Genomic DNA, 25,820 nt, shown 5'->3' with positions numbered 1-25,820 from the left:
ATTATTATTATTATTATTAATTATTATTATTATTAGGTGTAATTATAAAACATGGATTACCCTTTTAATTATGTAGTACTTGTTTTTTTACCAAAACATATACTGTATGACACACAGAAATAATAAACACAGTACAAATGTTTCTAAAAAGCTGCAAAGTATCAAATGTTCATAAGTTGTTTATCAAGAAGACACAAGTCTAACATGCTTAACAGGTTTATAAGTAAAACAACAACATTTATTTATATAGCACATTTTCATACAAAAAGTAGCTCAAAGTGCTTTACATAATGAAGAAAAGAAAAATAAAAGACAAAATAAGAAATTAAAATAAGACTGCATTAGTTAACATAGAAAAAGAGTAAGGTCTGATGGCCAGGGTGGACAGAAAAAACAAAAAAAAAAAAACTCCAGAAGGCTGGAGAAAAAAATAAAACCTGTAGGGGTTCCACGCCATGAGACCGCATTTTCCTGTTAAGCTAACATGCCTATTGTTTACTAAGCAGAAATTTCAAATTCTTTTCTTTTTTTCAATTAAAAAATGTAAGCTGCTGCACATAACACCAGCAGAGTAGAGGACTTCTGAAGCTCTGTTAGAGTGACCAATGAATTCTTATTCACTTCCTTGACCAAAGCCCTTCTTGCACGGTTTCCTAATTTGGCCATTTGCCAACACTATGAAGAGCCCTGGTGTTTCCAAACTTCTTACAATCCAAAATTATGGGGGCCACTGTCCTCCTGGGAACACATTCAAAGCTTTAGAAATAGTTTTATACCCTTGCCCTGATCAATGCCTACAGTTTGACTGCAAAGGTCTACGGATAGCTTGTTGGACTTCATGGGTTGGTTTTTGTCCTGGCATGAAGTGTGTATTCTGGGACCTTCTATGCACAGGTGTGTGCCTTTCTATACAACATCCAATCTGCTCAGTTTGCCACAGGGGGACACCAGTCAAGTTCTAGACACATCACAAACAGAATTAATGTACACAGGATGCAATTGATTGCCATTTAGAGTGCCACATAAAAGGGTCAGAATACTTGTATAAAGAAGAGATGTCAGTTTTGATTTTTAATAAATTTGTAAACACTTCTAAAATCTTGTTTTCACTTTTGTCATCATGGGTGACTGAGTGTAGGTTAATGATCATAAATGGTTAATTTATTAATTGTGTGCAGAAATTGAAGTATGAGATTATACAGTAAATGTAAAATATCTACCGCTACTACTTATGGTATTTAATTCTTTCCAATCAACTTTAAGATAGCCCACTCTTCTTTGTTAGATCACTTGTCTTGCATTCCCCCATAAACAATGCTACTTCATTAAACAGATCTGATCTTAAGTTGAGAAATACATTAGGTGATTTGATATAAAAATAATAAGAAGAAAATATACAGATATTTACAAGAGCCACTCAAGAAGTAACAGCCCATCCCAACCACTTATATTTTTCAGTCTCGTTACTAGCTGGTATTTAAAACCCTTTAGAAAATCTTGAGCGTAATTCAAATCTAGGCCATGTATGATATGACTCACTGGCTTGTTCCTTCCAATCATCACTGCTATAGCAATCATTCCTTGTCTTTCTTCCAAATGAAGCCTGATAACTTGAAAAAATAATGCATCCTAATGGGCTTTGATCTTCAAGCTTTCAGCTCTGTTAATCTTTCTTCATTCACTTCAATAAACCTCCATTATACTTACTTCCTGTTGTTTTAGCTTTTTTTTTCCCTAGTACAGGTACAGCTACAAAGGACTCTTGGAGATATTCTTGAAGTGGACCATTCCTTTTTTTTAACTGCTTTACATTCCACTCTTAACAGCATTCTAAAGGAAACCAAATGTCAACACACAGATACGTAAATGTAATTCTGTTACAAGTTGCTGTAGTAAAGCTTGCCTTTCACTTCAGTTAAGACAAATGATATGGAATAACAGTTGTGACCACTGGGGATATTGCAGCACCCCAAACTCCAGACACAAGTACACAGACACAGTCCCAATTCAAATGAAAAGTTTTAATTAACTAAGTGCCTTCTACAAAGGTTTCATAAAGCATACCACACACAGCACAACTCTTCAGTTTTTCTTCTCTCCTTCCGCTCCTCCGGGCAAGCTTCATCTCCTTTCTCCTGACTCTGGCTCACAGTACTGGAGCGGGATAGCTTCTTTTATACAGAACCCGGGAGTACTTCCACTGCCACGAGACTGTCCCTCAGAAGCACTTCCAGGTATGGCTGAAGCCCTACAAAGCAGGTACCATGATTACCTGCAGCACCCCCTGGTAGCATCCATGGAACCCAACAGCACCATTCTGTGGGACTACATTTCCCAAAATGCCCTGTGGGTATCCGCAGAGGTACTGCAACCCAGGGATGCTGCCACTGGGCATTCTGGGGAAGAAAATATAGCCCAAATAGCTAGTCTTCCCTGGTCCTTCTGTTATACAGGACTCCTGACAGGGTAAGGATACCAGTTCAGTCCTGACTGAGATGCCAGTTCCTGCACGCCGTCGATTACACTGTATAGCTTTGCAAGTCCCATTTAAAAAAAAAAAAAAAAAAAAGACTTTGAGCAGTCATGCTCAATAATAATAATAATAATTCATTACATTTATATAGCGCTTTTCTCAGTACTCAAAGCGCTATCCAAGTAAAAAAGGAATTTGTTACAGGTCAGGTATAGCTTGTTGCCGCACCCACCACACAATGAAACAGCTCAGGATCCTGGTTAGCAACCCCCTAGGGCAACCACGTCGCCCAGTCCGACCCTCCAGAAATGACCCTCTATCTGCCACAGCCAGGTGTTACGTGTGCATTCCCTTGGCCTAGTCCAGCCACTCGGGTCTTCAACAGTGAGGGTCCTGTGAGCCGGATCACCCTCGGGGAATCACGTCACATGGCCATAGTGCTGTAACTGACGTTCCCTCACAATGCAGGTAATGTGACTCATTTGGGATTCTGTGAGCAATACAAAGTCAAACCAGCGGTACCCAAGGACCCTCTGAAGGGACACAGTACTGAAGGAGTCCAGTCTTTGTCTCAGGTCACTGGATAGCGTCCATGTCTCGCACCCAAATAGCAAGACAGGAAGCACCAGGAGTCTAAAGACTTGGACCTTCGTCCTTTCACAGAGATATCGGGGGGCACCACACAACCCTTTCAAGCGACCTCATGACACCCCATGCTCTCGCAATCTGTCTACTGACTTCATAGGAAGAGTCACGAATGTCACTGCTGAGGTAAGTAAACCTCTCCACAAGGTCGACACTCTCTCCGCAGACAGACACACTGCTGATGCCCAATTGGTCATTAAAGGCCTGTCTCTTGGTTTTTATCAGGACACTGGCAAGCCCAGACACTCTGAGTCCTCGCTCAGTCTCCGGAGAGCCCCGATCACAGCATCCATTGACTCCGCGAATTTATTAAGAGGTTTTTTTAAAAAAAAATTTATTTCAGTTATGTTAAGTAGCAATTGCAAATTGTTAAGAGTAGTCTCCGTAATGGAATAGCCTCTTGGTCGATCCTTTCGGCTCTGGCTATGCTGAGAAGATTCCAGAACCCATTTACTAATCTCCATCCATTGAGTACAGTGCCTGAAAAGTCTCCTAAATGCACCTGAAACCCATACTACACTTTTCAAATTATTTGGGATAAAAAATGCAGTGAGAAGCTGAATTTAGGTAGAGATTGCTGTGACACTATAGCCTCACCTTGACGCTAATTCAGTGTTGTACAAACTGACAAGAGTCAAGCAAGACACTCCGTAAGCGTTAGCGCGAGCGGCAAAATATAACCGTCAGAGAGTTTATAGTGGAAAAGAAAATATTGTAACACGGTTTTGGACTTACCGGCAGGTTGCGTCAGTATTTTCCGACTTTTCGTTGCTAGTTTAAGCCACGGACCTCGTGTAAACTATTCTCATGTTTACCCGCCAGTGTTTTAAAGTTGACGTCGAAGCTTAGTGCAGTCGCGGACGGCTGAAAATCCAGAAAGACAGCCACAGGGGAGTCCAGTTTATTTATTAGTGGATTTATAACGCAGTGTGCTTTTTTAAAATAACCTTGCGGTTAGAATAAATTATTTATAGTATTTAGTACTTTTGTGATCGTGTATGTTTATTTGTGTTTGATATTTTTGAGAATTTTCTTTTTGCTTGAGGTGTTACGCTCCCCCGGAAGGACTGAAATGGTGTCTACCTGTATGTGTGAGTATATCCGTGCTGCGCGGGAGAATTTGAGTCGTCTTTATAAGGACAATTATGGGCACAAAAAAAAGAGTCGGTTCGACCGATCGTGGAGGCTTAAGCGTAGTATTTTTTAACCAGTGTATCGCACCTGGGTCTGGAGAAGCTGGCATAAAAGCAGCCCCACCATTGCTAAGTTGCAGACACAGCACTTAGGGCACTTCGGATGCGTCTCCTAGCTGTTAGAGTCCATCTGCCCTGGGTGTATGATCGCCAGCGAGCCTCACGGGACTAGTGCACATTGAACATGCGAGTTGCCTCTGAGGCAGAGAGGGGCTGGCAAAGGGACGAAGTAGCTGGGAGATGCCACCAAAGTCCTCATTAAGTGCCGTGTCTGCGAACGTTGATGTCGGAGCTGCTCTTTTTTTAATCGGCTTCCACAGCTGAGCAAGTGTAGGAGGTATAACATGTTTGTGGTTTGTAGAATAGTGGTGTGCCTTGGGATGTTTTTGGTTTCAAACAGTGTGCCACCATGCTGCTTTATTAGAGAGACGGTGTTAGTCTGTGCGAGATGAGACAGAATTAGAGGGTGCTGGTGGCGGAGCAGTTAGTTGTAGGTAAAGAGCAGCTTGAGGCTCTCAAAAAGCAAAAAAAAGCTCCTGAGATTATTGTTTTTTTCTGAGGACTCGTATATATGGAATGGGCTGAAGCAGGGTGCAGTTTTTGTTGTTGTGTGTGTGTGTTTAATATCACCTTATTGACTGAATTACATCAGGGTAAGAGCCTTTGGTGTTTTTTTTTTTTTCTTTCTGATTGTCTATTTTTGTTTTGCTATTCTCTCACCAAGAATTGTTTTGACTCCGGACTGCTTTTTTTTTTTTTGTATTGTAAACTTTTCACTGTAAATATTTTCTGTGTAATTTTTAAATTGAGTTAGTATGGATCAAAAAAACTACTTTTTTTGTACATCTGCCTCACTTGTGTCTCTCTTATTACACCCTCGGTCCCCAACTACTGGCAGGCCATCTGTTTCTGGTACTCTGCTTGTGACAACTGCCTTCATTCCTAATGGAACAAGGAACCCAAAGCAAATTACACACAAGAAGCCGATTTGTCTTCCCTGAAGACTTGCAGGCTATCTGTTGTGAGGTCGGTGTTGCATTACAAAGAGAATTTTATTTTGTTTACCAGTTACATTGCAAGGATGCTTTTCTTATAATACAGATTCTCGTGATGGGAAGTTTGCGCAACTTGTGTGGGATTAGCACTGGCACTACTTTATAAAGCCATGTTTGCCATTTTCAGCCAAGCTTAAAATAAAAATAAAATAAATAAATAAATAAAATAAAACGCTAGATGTGACATGTCATTATGCCACTTTTTGGCCTTGTAGCCTCAGAATGCTTGTGGCTTGCCTTTTGTGTCTGCTCGCCTCTGTTTACTCGTTTTCTGTCTGCTTGAGTAAAGTCACACAGTGCGGGCATTTAAAAAAAAAAAAAAGAACATTTGAAAGGAGCATAATTTAACATGAACTTTATATAAATAACAACAATTTTAAATAACATAGAACAATCTAGTTAAAACACAACCTTTAAACACATTCGAATACTGATGCAATATACAGACTGTAGAATAACTTTAATGAATGAATCTGGAGATCTAGAAATATCATTATATACAGAACAGTTTTAGTACAGCAAAAGATACAACAGGCAATTTTAAATTTTATTTCTGCCAAAATGCTGGGAGTTAATGAGATGAACTAAAGGGCTGTTACTTATTCTGTACATTAAATGAACAAGTTGGTATATTGTTTAAAAATTGTGCGGGTAACTTCAAATTATGACTGATTAGTAAAAAGAATAGCAACAGTCTGCAGATAGTGAAATGGTGCAGGTAAAGTTTATACTGTTTGCTGTATATATACTATATTTATATATATATATATATGTATATATTATTCTTCAGCCATTTGCTGATCGGCTATAATTAAAGTTTAAATCTCAGTCATAGCTTTAAACATTGCTTAGCTGATCGAAACAGCTTTTTATTCAAAATCTGACATTCTGTACTCCACACATTTTACATTTCTTTGAGTAAATTTAGCAGCTGGATAAATATCAAAGGAATTGACAAGTCACTAGCGTCTCCCATAACAAGGTGTGATTTGTTTTCTTCTTACTTTCTTTCTATCAAAATAGCTCTGCTCACCGTCATCCTTTAGGGTTGACTTGAACATTTTTGTTCAATGCAAGTCCAGCTTGTGTCATTTTTTTTTCTTTTCTTCAGTAGTTCTGCTGTACCAGCGTCCTCTTTAAATCCTCTCTGAAACGGCAGCACAGACACCGTCCATGTCTTGATAGGGTCAGGAGAGCAACACAGTGATTAAAATACGAGCATAGGCAGGAAGTGGGATGCCTTGCTTTCCTTCTTTGTTCTTTTGCCTTTTATCGGTGCACCTTTGGAGTTCAAAGCAATCAACATTTCTTTGCCGCCATGTGTCCACTTCGCAGAGGTGTACGTGTTGTGCTTGTTCTCCTCAATCCTTTCCTTGAAGTTGCAGTCCTCATTGCAAATTTTCTGTGAAAGACAAAGCACGTGCAGAGTTATAAAATGCTTATCTTTCATTTTATAAATTCTGATATATTAATCCAGTTATTTGGAAACGTTAAGAACTCTTCGGGAATATCAAGATTTGATTGCTACTTACATTGATAGCATTTTATTTATTGCCAAGGTGTAATGGCCAACCCCTTACCCAGCCGGCAGCCACACTACCAGGTCCCGTGGCCTGGATAAATTACTGAGGAAAACCTAAATCTACCAAGCCGTACCTCTGACAAATAATATTTTCCCCAATCAAAATGTAAATCAAGTGCAGTAATATATTATATGAAACAAAATGACAAATACAATAATGCAAAACTCCAGTGTAATATATATATATATCCCTCCACCATACTACCAAAGTAAAAGGCACTATATATACAATAATAAATCCTTCCTTGTTCCTGTATACAAATAACAAACACACAATACAAATAATGACAATGAATGATTACTGAAATTATAATGAACGTGAAAATGAGTCCAGGTAATTAACTGTCCAAATTACTGATAGCTGTTCAAAATGTTTGTGTTGGATTCCCCCGAATGAATACCAGAACAATCTCACCGTGATTCCTCGGCCATGGTGGGAAAAAATGTCCAACCCCAGGGTTTCTGGTGATGAATGCGTTGCAGTAAATCCGGCCAAGTGAGAAGCAAACTGGAAAAATGTCGCAATGTGAATGAAGGCAGAAAAATGATGATCAGTTGCGGTTAGGTGAATCTCCTTCTCTCTCCTCTCTCTTCTTCTTTCCCTCCTTCCCGTTTAAATAATAATGAGCCGGATGTAAATGGAAAAACCTCCGGCTCTGACGTTTCCAGGGGTCGCTGCCTCCCCGCAGCAGCCTTCCCCATTTCTTCTTACGGGGATGTTATGGTGTATAAAATCTACATCTTATTCTGTATTATATTTTTCTCAATCCCAACAAGATGAACTCAGATGTAGGAGGCATTATAATAAAAAGGCATATCCTCTTCCCTTACACCTCACTTTTATAACAGTTGTTCACAGCTTAGTGCTCATCTGGTATTACAGCCTGGGAAAGGAAGACTGAGCTGACACCTCAGGCTATTGATTACTTTATGGATGGACATCTGGGACAACAATTTGGTTTACAGCCTGGGAAAGACGGACATGGTAATGTTTTAGGCAACATCAAAAAACTTTATTATCTGGGAAAAGATAGATTAAAGAGTTTGAGCAAAATTCATCCATCATATTGACAGCCAGCCAATCAGGTGCATGCAACATTCATGTGTTGTGAAACCACGGCATAAAACTTTATAATAAATATGCCTCATTCGAAAGCAACGTCAGAAGAAGAAGAGAAACAGCGACGACGGAAGAGCGACGTCAGAGAATAAAACAAAGACACGTGTGACCAGTTTTCATCCGATCATCAGTTAACAGCATTTTCATGAATATTGATTGCTAAATCAAACGCCGCCCTGGGACTTTCATCCTTGACATCACTGATTCCTTTCAGTAAGCTTTTTTTAAGACTATTTTATCCAGACTTTACTATCGATCTTATTTTCTATTGCTTATTATTGTTCTTTAATAAATAGTAACTTGTTTTCATCTTTCTATGCTTTGTCTTAATGTCTAGAGTGATTGAAGTAAGAAGGTAGATTTCTTTGAGCACCAGGAGCAGCTGGAGATTTTGCCATTAGCTCTGTGCTGCGGGGTTTTAAGGCTGAGAGTGTGAGCTCCACTCAATAGTAGGGAGCAGGACGAGAAGAAGGTATTCCTGGCTGATAAATGGCCTATAGTCAAGGATGCTGAGTCTTTGTATGTTTTAATATTTTCTTGGAGACCAAAAGTAATATTTAGGTCTGAGATCTATTTAAAACATTGTATGTAGTTCATGCCAATAATAAATAAGTCTCTTGATGTGCTGAGAGAGTGACAAGTTGTGTTATTCTTATAGCACTTGTGTGGTTTTAAGTGCTAAAAGTTAGCCAACTGTGTGTGTGTCATTCGTAGGGCACTGTTGTGGATAGGGTCTGAGTGTGTGTGTATCTATGTACTGTATGTGTGTGTTATTATTTAGGGTGTGGGAGTAGACCAATCCAATAACGAACTTGACAAGTGTAAAGGGTAAATAGACGATAACACAGGGGACGGCACTTAAACAAACTCATACTAGTTTAAACAGGGTGATGTGACGAGACGCGATAGGGTGCAAGTACACAATAAACGACAACACTTATGTGGCCCCGCTACAAAGGGTTAATTAAAACTTTACAGAAGTGGAAGAAAAATCTAAACCTAACAAACCACACAATTCCCACAACAAACCCACATAAAAACCCCTGGCTCAGATAATAAGCATGCTGCTGCCGTCTTATAACAGGATTGTAGGTGGCAGGGAGAGATGGCCACGTGGTCAGATCTGCTCAGTTGTGCCACAGGTTTACATTTAAAGGCCTTACCATTTAGGTAGAGCAGGTCCAGCTTGTTGAGTCAATAAATAGAACATGCTGATAGAACTTTGTTCCTTCCAAAGATCCCCTGGCTGAAGTCATCAGCATTCTAGTAGCAGAATGATTCATCATTAGAGTGGTGGTAATAGGGTGAATCATTTCTTTTGCTGAGTTAATAAACATTAACAGGATGATGCGACTCATATACCCAGGCAGTAAGCTGGATAAATTCAGTCCGCATTTCAGTGTCTGGATTACGCATTTTAGCTTTAGTTGTAAAGTGCTTGCTTTTTAACCATTGCTCCTTTCACATAAATCTCCATTTCCTCCTCCTGCCTTTTCCACTTTGTCTGATCATATCAGCTGAAATCCAAATGCATTAAACAACCTCTGAAATATGAAGTTTAAGTTAGCTCTCTGCAGTACCGAAAACGCCACTGTACCTGAACTTGCCATGAGATGTGACAAGTTCATCCAACCATTTTAAAAGTGATCAAACATTCCTAATTATATAATTACTAGCTGTGTAAGCCCGTGCTGTAAACACCCCACAACAACAAAGAAACCTATCCAATGACAGTTGCTTTTGCCTGAAGAGTCACTACACTTTTAAGGCTATACTTCCTTAGAAGACTGGCGTCCTTCAACATCTGCAATTAGATGCTGCAGATGTTCTATCAGACGGTTGTGGTGAGTGCCCTCTTCTACGCAGTGGTGTGCTGGGGAGGCAGCATAAAGAAGAAGGACGCCTCACGTCTGGACAAACTGGTGAGGAAGGCAGGCTCTATTGTTGGCATGGAGCCGGACAGTTTGACATCTGTGGTAGAGCGACAGGCGCTCAGCAGGCTCCTATCAATTATGGAGAATCCACTGCATCCACTAAACAGTGTCATCTCCAGACAGAGGAGCAGCTTCAGCGACAGACTGCTGTCACTGTCCTGCTCCACTGACAGACTGAGGAGATCGTTCCTCTCCCAAACTATGCGACTCTTCAATTCCACCCGGGGGGTAAACATTAACATTATTCAAAGTTATTGTTTGTTTTTACCTGCATTTTTATTACTCTTTAATTTAATATTTTTTGTATCAGTATGCTGCTGCTGGAGTATGTGAATTTCCCCTTGGGATTAATAAAGTATCTATCTATCTATCTATCTATCTATCTATCTATCTATCTATCTATCTATCTATCTATCTATCTATCTATCTATCTATCTATCTATCTATCTATCTATCTATCTATCTATCTATCTATCTATCTATCTATCTATCTATACTTGGACACAAATTTAAAAAAAAGCTTTACGCACTTGTTAGGATTCTAAACTCTTTTGGGATTCCCTCCCAATGGGATGACACGCGGAAGAGTGTCCCGAAGCAACGGCAGGCTCCCAGCGCTGTAGCAGTTTGCCGTAAAAGCAAATCTGAAAAGATCGCGGTCACCCTATAAGCGCCAGCTGTCAGTGGGTGATGCAAGGAACATTATAAATGCAAGGGCACAGTATTACTTGGCCACTAACCTGGCCATGACCCTGCCTGACTGCTGTGTATGTGTATAGGAGAGTGGCAGATCCCGCTACAATAAATAACCGTGCTGTTCCTGTTTCACGCTGAATAAAGCTGGTTTTGATAAAGTACTGAGACTCAGCCTCATGTTTTGGGGTGCATGGCAGGACTCACCTGTTACAGCACACACAAGTGGTCACAATGCTATAGTAAACATTATACGCTCATACTATTATTGACTATATGAGTGAGGCACGCCAACTGAGACCGAGCATGGGAGACGGTTACCCACAATCCTGCCGCGAGAAAGAGCGAGAAGAACCATCGGCTCAGTTGTGATCACGTGATGCTCGGCCAACAAAGCGTATATGGACTACTCATATTGCAAGGCCTCTCTCGTTTATCAAGTTAAAATTTATTAAAAAATTTAGCTCATCTTGCAAAATGCTCGCAAACTAAGTTACTCGCAATCCAAGGTTTTACTGTATACGCATTTGTTTCTCTAATGTCATACAGAGACTTCTGAAACAGTCCAGTAAAACAAGCAGAATGTTCCAAGGGAGTGGTTCAAGAAACTGGCTGATGTGATGTTCTTTCATGCACCTAGTAAGACTTACTAGTTGGCACAGTTTTCATGACAGAATAAGAGCTGAAATCAGGAGACACTGAAGAACAAGGATAGAATGGAGGAAGACATTTATTTTAGGCTGGTTGTGCTCTATGCTAAAACACCTCATTTCTTTTAACCAATCAGAGTATGATATGCAAGCATTAATTCAGCACTGTTATGCAAATTCAATCATCTATAAATATAACTTTTTAACCTGTACTTTTTGACCATGCCATAACAGACTGCTGTAATGGATGCTCTGTCTTCAGCCCGGTGCTGCAAGGGTGAATAAATTACGTCGATGGATAAGCTTTCTCCTGCCTGATTACAGACTCCAACAGGGTTTTATCAAACCTGTCCCAGTAGAGGATAAGTTTCTTCCTTTAATTAAGGTGTTAATTTCTACCACCTGAAGATGGCAGTTCACAGTCATCCCATCCAATCATATGGCGCTCGAAAGGATCTGCTAGGGAACAAACTGCCCAAATCCAGGTGTGCAAAGCCTGTGGAGACTTCTCCAAGAAGACTCAAAGTTGTGAAACTGCTGCCAAAAGGGGTTTCCACAAAGTACTAGAGTAAGGGTCTAAATACTAATAGATGTCAGGTTTTGTTTTTTAATACACTTGAAAACCTTTCTGAAAACATGTTCTCACTTTGTCATTATGGATTATCAAGTGTTGGGCAAAAATGTTACATGTGTCAATTTAAAATGAAAACTACATCCCAATAAAGTGTGCAGAAAGTGATGGGGCCCGAATGTGTTCTAAATTCATTGTATACGATAAAATGTAGCCATATTTTGATATGGACAGAACAATTCAAATTTTTAGCTGAACTGAAATTCGCCCTATCAGTTTCCATCTTCCTAGTTGTGTGATAGAATCTAATTTTCATCCTTGCTGCTGTGTGTCTCGGGCACTTTACCTACTATGTAATTTTATTCTAACATACAGTTGTTACAATTATTCGCCTTGATACGCCTTGCACTTCGTTATTTAGACAGATTCCTAATGTGGGCATTCCAGCATGCTACTGTGTATACAGAGTAAGTCCGAGTGCCAAGAATATTATAGGTTTATACTCGCGTTTAGGTTTTGAACACTGTTTAAGATGTAACTTAGACGCTAGAATGTTTAGAGAATGACCAAAAAGTGCAACTAAAAATAGGTTACTGTTTAGATTTTTTGGTAAACTTATTTTAAGCTGTAAACGTTTGACAAATCTTTAATAAACACTCTTTACACACAAAGCCATCACTCACCCCTCTTGGCTGCCTTTACTGTAGAATGCAACACCATACAGTTTATGAAGCAGGACATAGTTGTGTGGAGATTATTCTATAGTAGGCTTCTCTTTCATTAATTTTACAAAATAATTTGCAATATACAATACTGCAATACACCATTTCCTTGCCTTTTTTTCATTGTGTGTATAACTAAATATCACAGAGAAGAGATGTCCCTTCTGCCACAACAGTTTTTAGGGTTATAGGCTCATTGTTGTCACATGTCCAGAGTATAGTGAATTTGTTACTTGCACGTGATAACGTGGAAAAGAGGACGGTGACAAAATCGGATGCCTTCATGAAAAATCTTCTCCAGGAGGCGCTCTCTTAGAGCACTTTTAGCCACAGGCTCATTCCACCAGGTGTGCTAGGAAGCGTCTCTGGGGGTCTGTTCTGCCCACTGCTATCAGACAATTCAATGATTCCTCTCAAATTACTATAAATTCATTTCGAAATTTCTGCACATTATACATTTATTTATCTACTGATCGATTGATTGCTTGTAATATTTTTCCTGTGAGTCGTTATTCTTATTTTTTGTTTCTGCTTTTTCATGCATCTGAATTTTCACTTGGGATTAATAAAGTTTATCTAATCAACATAAACATACAACACGTCGCTACTCTCTTCACCTTTAATGTTGAGCAAAACAAGGGAACTGGACAAAAACTTCAGGAGGCAAACCAAGCCACCATCTACACTAAGAAACTGCAGCTTAAAATACTTCCACTGATGACCAGAAATGAGCACAATACCCACAATGCATCATGGCTATTGTCACGAATGTGCGTCGGGGGACTTCCTCGCAGGCTCAGTCGAGGTATGTGTTAACCTGGCGAGGCAAGAGGAGACGCTGCCACTAACACGATCGTCTCTCTCTTTTCCCACAGTGCTGATTAACCGCCCAGTGAAGGCATTTAACTGTGCTGCAATAAGATACCAGGCGTCCCAGAAGGAGGCATTAGTTTTTACCCAGAACAGCCCAGGGAGAAAGTTCCACTAAAGATCTGACAACCCTAGTGTGATTACAACTCCCCGCAGAAAGGGCACACACCTACAAGCACTATTTTCGTTCTTCTTTCCTTTTGTTTTTCATCTTCAGGCGAATAAAAGTGACGACCCGGTTGGTACCTCAAAATCTGTTCCACTGCCTTGAGCTGACACTCCTGCACTCGTCCTCACTATCAATGAGACTGTTCACCAATTCTTTTACTTCCTCAGATGTCTAATTTCCCCTTGGGATTAATAAAGTATCTATCTATCTATCTATCTATCTATCTATCTATCTATCTATCTATCTATCTATCTATCTATCTATCTATCTATCTATCTATCTATCTATCTATCTATCTATCTATCTATCTATCTATCTATCTATCTATCTATCTAATGTCTGTCTACGGTTGCACAGTGGACACCTCACTGCCTGGTATGGCACCTGCTCAGCCCAGGGCTGCAGACCACTAGTGAGGGTGTTGAATTCACCACAGGATATTGCTGGTGCACAGTGCCCACCTGATAAAGACGTATATAACACAGACTGTCTTAGAAATGCCATATGTTTTATTAAAAATGTCAGTCACCCTCATCGTTGCTTCTCTCTTCCTCTTTTCTGGACCATTGGCACTAACACCACTAGATTCAGGAAAAGGACTCAAGTGAAGGATGTGAATGTCTTATAATGTGTCATTTTCCTTTTTTTGTGTTACCTATGACATCTGAGAACATGTTGTACATTGAATATTGTGGTTGGAACCTTAATATTATTTTCGCAACTATTTCTTGCCTTATGCAATATTTAAAAGTTTGAATATTAATAACGTCAAATCGTGATGCCATTTTGTTTATGTTGTGAGCTAGAAGTCCCAAGGCATGCGAGTCCCAAAAAGTTGAAAAAGCACTTCCAGTAATCTCCACAGGAGCGGTAAAACCATTTATACCCAGCTAGTAATAAGGCAAATATAGGATCTTAATGAAATTAAAGACCTTCTTCTTCATAAAACAGTATTCCAAAATCAATGAAGCACTGTGGAGCACAAAGGCAAAATGGAATTGCCCGAGACACAAGGCAATCCAAAGTAAACAAGTCGTAATACAGCAAATCAAAAACTTGTCAAAAATCACCAGAAGTGTAAAATGTAGCAAATAAAAAAACCTGATAGTACACATGAAATGAACCACCAGAAACTATGGGAGACCCTCTGGTGGCGATCATCAAGTGGTCCCGCCTCTCGGGGAACCACCCACAAAACACATATAACGTAATACAGGCATTGACAACAAAGCAGATAATGAACTAAAGTAACATTAACATGGATTCAAAAACTAAACTATGCAGAATAAGAACATACAACATAAATTTGAACCCCAGTCAGTTGAGGAACCTTGGCTGAAACATGACAGTTCATGAGTTGAGTATTGTCCATTTTTTAGTGATTGCTTCAGCTGATGCCACAGTGATCCTTCCCAGAATTACTCATAAGTGACATGTGACGTCTTCTGGAGTGCCGGCATAAAGTCCGGTACATTCTATTCCAGAGATTCCGATATTTGGCTTCTTGTGTTGGTTTGTTGCTTTATTTTTGATCTCTCTCTCTTTTCCTGTTTATTAGTGTTAATTGTCAACAATCACCAAAGTGCTTTTCACAGCAAATTTGTGACCTTGTTCAATATATTTTTTTTTGTTGTTGTTGCCATATGGCCAGCTTAGATGAACTTCTTTTCCCCTCAGCACAATGTGATGCTTTGGGACTCCAGCATGACATGACAAAGCTGTAACAGCCATGTTGGATAGGGATTTCACTACCTGATCTGCACAATTTGCCCAATGTGTGTCATGCGTGCACAGAATTCTAAGATTCTGCATACACCACATTGTCAGAATGCTTAAACAACAAACTAAAAATGTGCTATTACAAGATTTAAGCTTAGCTTTCTAAAGCGTACATTCATGATCGACTACACTGGCAAAATCAATTCTGCTTACGCTGGAAAGTCGCTGCTGCTAAACACCCCACTATTACCTAGCAACCTAGTAGAGCATATGCACACTGTCATGTATCCATTTGAATCAATGTATTTTTATGTTCGATTTTTATTTTTGCTAATTATGAGTTATTTTTCAAGTTATTTCAGTTACTTTCACTTTTATTTGAGTTCTTTCTTCTTATATGTGCCTCCACTCTCCGTGTTTTGTGGGTGGAGCCCTGGGAGGCGGGGTATCCATGACATCACAAAGTGCTGGCCCCTCCTCCTCCTGGCTATTTATTTCCAGTCAGAGGTTGAGACCCAGCAGTCGAGTTCTGAAACTATTTGGAGTTTTTTGTAAGTCTTGTTTTCTTATGGATTGACTCGCTTTTGACACATACTATATTTCTGCCTTGTATTTGGATGCATTTTGTAATTACCAGAATATTTGTAATTAGTTTAGACCCCTTTGCAGATATCTGCTTTCGTGTAAACATTAAAGAATCTTTTTCTGTTGATCAGTGTCAAAAAAGTCAAATTAAATTCTCTAAGGATCAATATTGTATAACAATAAAATGTGAAAACTTCCATGTAGATGACTACATTCTGTTCCAACTCTAATTCTAAGTATTGTTTTCTTGTGAAGTTACTCGCTTTTACCATGTGTTTCTGCTGTTCTTGGATGCATTTTGTAATTGCCCAAGTATTATTTGTAATTAATTTAGTATTCTTTGCAGGTATCTGTTTTCACTATGACATTAAAGAATCTTTTTGGTAATCAGTGTCAAAAAAGCTAAAATATATCTACTGAGGTTACACATTCTATAAGAATAAAACCTTCAAGTAGATGACTACATTATATTCTAATTCTAAATCTTGTGTTTTTGTGGATTTACTCATTTGTGACATATTTCTGTTCTTTTCTTGGATACATATTGTAATTGCTTGAGTACAATACAATACAATACAATTTATTTTTGTATAGCCCAAAATCACACAAGAAGTGCTGCAATGGGCTTTAACAGGCCCTGCCTCTTGACAGCCCCCCAGCCTTGACCCTCTAAGAAGACAAGGAAAAACTCCCAAAAAACCTTGTAGGGAAAAATGGGAGAAACCTTGGGGAAGGCAGTTCAAAAAAGACCCCTTTCCAGGTAGGTTGGGCGTGCAGTGGGTGTTAAAAAGCAGGGGGTCAATACAATGCAATACTCAGAACAGAACAAATTCTCCATACAGTATAAACATAAAAAAAGTATTATTTGAAATTAATTTAGACCATTTGGGTGAGGTCTGTTTTCATTTTGACATTAGTGAGTCTTTTTCTGTTCTGATCAGTGGCAAAAAAAGCCAAATTAAAACATCTAAGGGATTGACTACTTTTTATTCTGTTCTAATCCATTATAGTCTAAGTACTATTTTTTTGTGGATTTGCTCATTTTTGGCACCTATTTTTGGTCTCTTCTTGTATTCTGGTCTTGGATGCATTTTGTAATTGCCAGAGTATCAGCTGTAACTTTAGACCCCTTTGCAGAGATCTGTTTTCACTTTGACTGTTTTCTTCTGTTAATCAGTGTCAAAAAAGCCAAATTAAATCCGGAAAGATTCAACGTTGTATGATAAGAAAATGTGGACTTCCAAGTGAATGACCACATTCTATTCTATTCTAATTCTAAGTGCTGCTTTCTTGTGGATTTACTCATTTTTGATATTTATGCTCTGGTCTTGGATTCTGATCTTGGAAGCATTTTGCAATTGCCCGAGTATTATTTGTAATTAGTTTTGAACACTGTGCAGAGATTTGTTTTCACTCGAACATTAAAGAATTTTTGTTTTGCTGATCAGTGTCAAAAACACTAAATGAAATCCACAGAGGTTCAGGGTTGCATAAGAATAAAACGTGAAAACGTCCAAGTGGATAACTGACTACTTTCTATTCTAGTCTATTCTATTTTATTCTATTCTAAGCTGTGATGGATGGTCGGCAACTCAACCCGACTGGGACGCCCAAAGAGTAGAAGGATGGGGGAAGGCAGCTACTTTGGGACACTGCCTCCCCCAGGACGCTAGATGGCGATTTTTCTGCAGCATAGCGGTACCCTGGGTTCCTGCAGGGCACCCTGGGATTTGGAGTTCAGCTTCACAGCCCTGCTGGGTACTGTGGGTGCCACCAGGAGACGCTGCAGGAGGACTGTGGAACTCGTATCTTATCCACAAGCCCGGAAGTACTCCCAAGTCACAAGGACGGAAGCTCCGAAGTACTTCCGGGCGGAAAAAAAATTCAAGTTCTCTATCCTACCTGGAAGTGCCGACAAGTCATGTGATCGGAAGGACGGAAGCACTTCCGGGTCAAGGACTATTTAAAGGACTGCTGTGAACCCAGCAAGGGAGCCAGAGTCGGGTGGAAGTGGACAAAGCTTGCTGGGAGGTGTGTAGGAGAGTTGGAGAGAGAGAATTGTGTTGATTATTGTGTTTATTTGTATGGTTATTGTGGCTGGGGTGCTTAAGGCACTGTCACTAAGAAGGAAAAGAATTACAATAGTTTTTGGGAGTTTTACTCAATGTTCAGAGCATCTTTCTTTGGGGGTTAATGGGGCGACAGTGACCTCTAACATTTATAAGGCATTGTTTTCTTGTGGATTTGCTCGTTTTTGACCCACATTTCCATTCTGCTCCTGGATTCTGATCTTGGATGCATGCTGTGATAGCCTGAGTGTTTGTAATTAATTGAGACCCCTTTTCAGAGATTAGTGAGTCCTTTTCTGTTAATCAGTGTCAAAAAAGCCAAATTAAATCCACTAGGATTCAATGATGTGTAACAATAAAATGTGAACTTTTCCGAGTGAATGTCTATTTTCTACAGGCACTGTACTATGCAGGTCATATTTTTTCAGCCCTGTTTCATACAATTCATTTGGCCACAGGATGAGATTAAGACCCTTAAAGGTCCTAAGCACGTAAAATGTCTTGGTGCCCCCATATAAATGAGCTGCGCTCACTCTCTGTGTACGACTGAACAGGACAGCCGACATGACCATGACAAGAATGGTCACGTGAGCCTTGGTGGACCTTGTGGCAGCTACCAGATTCTAACTTTGTTGTACTGTATTCCCTAGATTAATATATATCATTAACCTCTATTATTACTATTTTATTATTGTATGTATATGTATTGTCACACACATGCACATGGGAGACAGCTTATGGGCTCGATTGCTTATATTTCCATGCCAGACTGGGTGTTAGTGCTGTACTCTTAACTCTTTCTCCTTTTCCCCTGCAGACCTACAGAAAACCAAGAATCCTAAGCCCTCCACCTACCACTTCCTCTTCCGTGGCACCAGATCACACCTCCTCATGATGTCACTTCCAGTTCTAAGACTATACCCATCTCTGTCATCATTTCCTGTTTGTCATATATTTATAGCAGCCATGTAACAACCGACAGATTAGTTTGGAACTCATGTCTGTAAAGACCTCTCTACAAACCAACCATTTTTCAAGTATACTGGGGGGAATTCCCCAAACCTTTCTCTTTGTCTTTGTCCTTATTTTCTTATTCTTCTTTCAGCTGCTCCCGTTACGGGCTGCCACAGCGGATCATCTTCTTCCATATCTTCCTGTCCTCGACATCTCGCTCTGTTACACCCATCACCTGCATGTCCTCTCTCACCACAGCTATAAAATCTATAAACCTTCTCTTAGGCCTTCCTCTTCTCCTCTTACCTGGCAGCGCCATCCTTAACTACCTTCTCCCAATTTACCCAGCATCTCTCCTCTGCACATGTCCAAACTAGTGAAATCTCACCTCTCTGACTTTGCCTCCAAACCGTCCAACATGAGCTGACCCTCTGATGTCCTCATTTCTAATCTTGTCCATCCTCGTCACACCCAATGCAAATCTTAACATCTTTAACTCTGCTACCTCCAGCTCTGTCTCCTGCTTTCTGGTCAGTGCCACCGTCTCCAACCCATATAACATAGCTGGTCTCACTACCGTCCTGTAGACCTTCCCTTTCACTCTTGCTGATACCCGTCTGTCACAAATCACTCCTGACACTCTTCTCCACCCATTCCACCCTGCCTGCACTCTCTTCCTCACCTCTCTTCTACACTTCCCATTACTCTGTAACGCTGATCCCAAGTATTTAAACTCATCCACCTTTGCCAGCTCTACTCCCTGCATCCTCACCATTCCACTGACCTTCCCTCTCTTTCACACACATGTATTCTGTCGTGGTGGTCCTACTGACCTTCATTCCTCTTTTCTCTGGAGCTTATCTCCACCTCTTCAGGGTCTCCTCAACCTGCTCCTTACTTTCGATACAGATCACCATGTCATCAGCAAACATCACACTCCACTGGGACTCCTGTCTAATCTCGTCTGTCAACCTGTCCATTACCATTGAAAATAAGAAAGGACTCAGAGCTGATCCCTGATGTAATCCCACCTCTACCTTAAAAACATCTGTCACTCCTATTGCATACCTCACCACAGTCACACTTCCCTCGTACAGGGAGGTCCAGATCTAATTATGCAACTGTTCGACTGACAACCGTCTCCCCTACATTTTGGAGTGCAGGGCAGGTGCTGCCATCTATTGGCAAGAAAAAGAATTTAAAGTGAAATCTCTATGTGCAGGGCAGGTGCTGTGTATCTCTATGTAATAAACTTAATCAAAATTGCATAACTAGATCTGGACCACCCTATACATATCCTGTACAACTCTTATGTACTTCTCTGCCACTCCCGACTTCCTCATACAATACCACAACTCCTCTCGAGGCACCCTGTCATATGTATGTAATTTTTTCATTTAATGTGCGAGCCCCTTTCGAGACAGCTGGTTCAGCTGCACCATTTGGAGCATTGCAGCATATGGTCCATGGTAAATCCGGAAATGGAAAATTTCTGTGGTGCCCCCCATCCCTTCATGCTCTAAGCACTTTCTTATTTGGTCAAGGGTTAATCCAGCCCTACTCGGTCACCAGCTCACACTTGTTGTTTGTTTATTCATTTATTTAATGAAAATTTCTTTGAGGTGACTAACGTAATCAATTAATTAACTGACAGTAGCAAATCAAATCATAATAACTAAGACCAACAAATGTGGATGCTGCTGTTAGTTGAATGAACATGATCTTCAAAGATTACTCAATGCTCACATACAAACATTTTCCTTTACAATCAGAAACATCAACAAAAAAAAAAACAATCCAGTAAGACTGTTTTATTTTTCTTACCTTCCCATATAATTTTCCAGACTTGTTCATTGCCAAAAAATATTCACTTTCCACGCCCTTGATTGCGACCACTCCAACCGAAACTGTCTTTATTTCCAGAATACCTGCAGTGAATCACAAGAGAGTCTCAGAAGTGTTGCCGGGCTTTAGCCGTCATCATTGGTTTTCATAACAGGATGGGGTCTTTGCTGTTAATCAGTTTGTGGTACTTCTGGTTTTATTTAAAAGCTGTTAAATGGTTTGGGTGGCCATTACAAAAACCACAGCTCATGCAATTGCACATATGGGTAACAGACTAAAGATGGTTCCCTCAGGAAACAACTTCTGCCCTTTTCTCATTTGCTTTGCACGCTAGCTTATAAGAGCGAAACCTGAACGTTTTGAAAAAGTTTCTTTAATTGTTTGTCTTCTAGCAGAGCACTTCAGCCAACACACAAAACTTGAGTATAGCAATGCTGAGGATGAAAACTCTTATATAGTGTGGGAAGCATTCCGGACACAGACAGGCAAACTTAACACCCAACACACGTTTATTGTACATACTATTTACAAAGTGACAGCACACAACCCACTTTCACCCCAAAGTCCAGGCCTCTCAGCCAATGCCTTCCTCTCTGGTCCGCCTCCACTCCTCTCCTCCCGAGCTCCATCTTTCTTCCTCCCATCTCCAGCCATCGAATGGAGGGAGGCAGCCACTTTTATGTTCACCCAGACGTGCTCCAGGTGCCTCCCAATAAGCAACTGCCAGCACTTCTTGGTGTGGTGGAAGTGCCGGCTGTGCACCCGGAGGCACTCCGGGTGTCCCTGGACTTCTTCCCCCCAGCACTTCCTGGTGTGGCGGAAGTGCTGAGGGCCAGGGCTCCTCAGGCATTCATGCGCCACCTGGCGGTGACCACGGGCCCCTATTGGGTTGAGCTTCTAAGCTCTGTTCCCGTGGTCCCCAAAGCCACCAGGGTGGTCGACCCTCGTGGTCTGGAGGAGGCGTAATCCCTCCTCCGGTTCTTCTGGGCGTCCTGGCTGGGTACCACCCCCAGCCACTTGCCACAACAGTCACATTCAACCTGAGACTAAAGTGTAGAACTTGCCTTGTCCAAAACCAAAATAAGGCAAATGGACAATTGCTCTTTAATTAATGAGCACAAAATTACTCCCAGGTAGAAGAACTGGCACTTCAGGAAGGCCGTGTAAGACTGCCGCTCCACTACTGGGAGCGGTTCTTGTGATCAAGTGTTTGGTGGTCTCCTCTTGAAGCCCGTTTTGACAATAAAGCTCTCATTGTTTCCATGACGGATCATTTGCTTGTCTAATCAGAGACATCATTTTGACAATTAATCGGTGTGGTTTTCATGGTGGATTGTTGGATGGTCTGATTATAGGTGTGTTTCAGATGAACAGTTGCTTGGCATTATGAATATAAGAATGTAAAGGATGATGCGCATACGCAGGCGTCCTGGCCGGGATAGGGCAAGTTTTCTTACCAGAATGGGAAACCAGCGTTCCAGAGAGCCCAAGAACAAAGGCAGGGTAGCCAGAAAGTTGGCAGAAGATGCCAGTCAGGAGCTGGATATGTTGGTGTCCCGGCAGGTTTGGATCGGGAAACAATACCCAGCTGGGAGGTCAATGTGATAGAAGAATCAGGGGAGACAACCAGTCAGGACCATATACTCCCTCAACCTGTTCGGTGACAGCATCCCTGGGTGGCCAGTATGGACACTCACAAGGCATGCTGGGAACTGTAAAGCCTTGTTGGGTTTCCAGGGATGTCGCCAGAGGGTGCTGTAGGGATTTGTGATCCCTGCCTTCGGAGACTTCTTCTCTCGGGTTATGGCCTAGCATCAAAAGAACTACCGGGTCTAAGATAAGAGGCCACTCTCATCCACTCATGCAAGTCGGAGTCGGGAGAGGAGCTGAACATTCCTGGGATGAGCGCAGGAATAAGAGGGAGAAAGAACAGGACATTTATGGCTACAAAACTTGTAAGCTGTCTTTTCTGAGGTATTTGTAAAAGTACATTTTTATGTTGTACCGGCACTTGCGTCATCAGGGTTGTGTTTGGGGGTTGGCTGATGCAGTGCCTCCTACTGGTCATGAAGAACCATTTTGATAATAAAATTGGTGTGGTTTCATAATCAAAAGTCTGACAATCTGATCTTAGGTGTCATTATTTCTAATAAAATGTGCATGTTTGTGCTGATTTAGTGATCAGTGTTCTGACAGTATATGGCATTCTTACAGTAGGGCAGTGTATTAGAGTGAAAAAAATTGTACTTTTATAGCTTGTTAAACACTCATATATTTTGTGTGAGGAAAATAGGATTATACAAATTATATACATCTTTTAAATGAGTAAGCTGTGTAAGCAAGACCGTACTGAAAAGCTCAGAAGGGTAAAGCCAGGGTTATTTTTGATTGTGTGTATTGTAGCCACCAGGGGGTGCTCCAGCTCCCCAAACATCCAACACAAATAAAGCACAGCAACTCTTTGTCGTCTTCTTTCTCTTTCCTCCATCACTGTGTCCTCCTCTCCTCCCAGCAGACTTTGTCCACACCTTCCCAACTCTGGCTCCCGGACCTGCGGCAGTGGGCTTCTTTTATATTGCACCCGGGAGTACTTCCATTATTCTATAAGCATGGTACTGAAACACTTCAGTAGGAGGGCAACAAAATAGGGTTCACCAGTCCCAGCAGCACCCCCTGGCAGCAACCATGGAACCCAGCAGTGCCGAGTCAGCAGACTTCAATTCTCATTGTGCCCTGTGGGAATCCGCGGTGCTGTAGCAACCCAGGAGGGCTGCCATCTAGTGATCCAGGGGTGATAATGCCCTATGTATGCTCTTTCCCCAAGTCCTTTCATTATGAAGGTGTCCTGTCCGGGGCTCTTACGTGGCTGTCCGCCACAGTATGTACCTTCTTTAGCGTTATGGTTACAGCCCAAAAACATTGAATTTTGTTCAGCAAGAAAAATGTTTTGCAACAGAAACATGTTAATACAAAAAGTAGTGCTCACTGCTGTCCTGATGTAGATGTAGAACATGTCCTTCATGTGGCAGGCATGCTTTGAAACAGTCACCAACAAACAGCCTGGTGACACAATCTGTACGGCAGAAGTGTGTTTCTTTGCTCACTTTTCCTATTTTTTTCTGTTATTCACGCATGAGAGGGTAGAATGCCAGTGCCTGATCTGCATGATGGATGAGCCCCTTGCATTATTGCAGGCTACCACAGCACAAGGCTTCGTGACTTCCACATATCCCTTGACACAAACATTGACAGTTGCTGTATTATGAACAGAGCTTACGGGCCTAACATCTTGCTTTTCCTTCCACTTGATTGCAATCATTTTGCTCTGTTTCCACGTAGATACTGCACCCCACTGCAGTCACCAGGTATATCATGGTGGTCCAGTCGTCCAATTCCATATGCATTGGTTTCACTGTCTGTGTCAACGTCTGACAGCCAATTCACATTGTCACCACTATTGCTTTACTTACCTAACACTGTAGCTGTGCTACCCACCTAAGACGGGTTGAAATCTAAATAATCAATGCAGACTTCATTTCAGTGCACCATGCAATGCATTTGTCTGCTATATGCCATTTAGTATGAGATTCATAAAATCACAGTTGATGCTTGTGTTGCGCCATCTGTTGGAATGACAAATGCAATGCATTTTATAAAACTGGGTGTGGTGTGATTGTACCCATTTATAAGGAGAAGGGAGACATTCAGGATTGTGGATACTACAGAGGGATAAAGCTTGAGGGCGGCACGGTGGCACAGTGGTAGCGTTGCTGGCTCGCAGTTAGAAGACCCGGGTTCGCTTCCCGGGTCCTCCCTGCATGGAGTTTGCATGTTCTCTCTGTGTCTGTGTGGAGACACGGGTGCTCCGGTTTCCTCCCACAGACCAAAGACATGCAGGTTAGGTGCATCGGCGATCCTAAATTGTCCCTGGTGTGTGGGTGTGTGTGTGTGTGTGTGTGTGTGCCCTGCGGTGGGCTGGCGCCCTGCCCGGTGTTTGTTCCTGCTTTGCACCCTGTGCTGGTTGGGATTGGCTCCAGCAGACCCCCGTGACCCTGTGTTAGTATATAGTGGGTTGGATGATGGATGGATGGATGGATGGATAAAGCTTGATGTCGCACACAATGAAAATTTGGGAAAGGGTTATAGAGAGAAGGCTTTGGGTAGAGACCACCATTATGCAAGGGAGAGGAACAAGTGATGCAGTCTTTGCACTGAGACAGCTCATGGAGAAGCAGCGAGAAGGGCGGCATATGGCGTTTATTGATTTGGAAAGGAGTATGTGAGGATTGTCCAAGATATGGAAGAGGGAGTTAAAAGCAGTGTTAAGGTAACAGACAAGACCCCAGTTAGAGTAGGTCTGCACCAGGGATCTCCTTGAAGTCCTTACCTCTTTGATCTGGTTATGGATATGGTGAGTATTGGAATAAAAGAGCAGTCCTCTGGTGCAGGCTGTTTGCTGATGATGTTGTGGTGTAGCTCCAGAAAAGAGGAAGCTGGAAGATGGAGGATTGAAGATAAATAGGAAGAAGACAGAAGATATGAGGTTTAATGAAGTAAGCCTGCAGGGAGAGCAACTGAAAAGAGTGGACTATCTTACAAACAGACCCCAGTATGTGCATCTGCAGGTCTGACATTGTGGTCAGCAACACAGGAGCGTCGCAGAGGACTGTACTTTCTCCGGCCCTGTTCAGCCTATATACATCGGACTTCCAATATAACTCGGAGTCCTACCATGTGCAAAAGTTCGCTGACGATACTGCTATCGTGGGCTGCATCAGGAGTGGGCAGGAGGAGGAGTATAGGAACCTGATCAAGGACTTTGTTAAATGGTGCGACTCAAACCACCTACAACTGAACACCAGCAAAACCAAGGAGCTGGTGGTGGATTTTAGGAGGCCCAGGCCCATCATGGACCCTGTGATCATCAGAGGTGACTGTGTGCAGAGGGTGCAGACATAAATACCCGGGAGT

At 41.4% G+C, this 25,820-nt stretch overlaps 1 protein-coding gene across 2 annotated transcripts in view; it reads right to left on the bottom strand.

Annotated features, from left to right (window-relative positions):
- Positions 1–5,706: 5,706 nt before the first annotated feature.
- The window catches only part of fgf7 (fibroblast growth factor 7), a 94,177-nt gene continuing 74,063 nt past the window's right edge, over positions 5,707–25,820 (bottom strand). For both annotated transcript variants that reach the window (XM_028823409.2, XM_028823411.2), the window contains 2 exons: positions 20,829–20,932; positions 5,707–6,768 (listed from right to left, as the gene is read on the bottom strand). In XM_028823409.2, the coding sequence (XP_028679242.1) occupies positions 6,574–6,768; positions 20,829–20,932 (299 nt within the window). In that variant the 3' untranslated portion in view covers positions 5,707–6,573. The remainder of the gene's footprint in view (positions 6,769–20,828; positions 20,933–25,820) is intronic.

This window comes from Erpetoichthys calabaricus, chromosome 17 (assembly GCF_900747795.2).
Source record: "Erpetoichthys calabaricus chromosome 17, fErpCal1.3, whole genome shotgun sequence".
Classification (NCBI taxonomy): Eukaryota; Metazoa; Chordata; class Cladistia; order Polypteriformes; family Polypteridae; genus Erpetoichthys; species Erpetoichthys calabaricus.
This window is presented reverse-complemented; position numbering and strand designations above follow the sequence as displayed.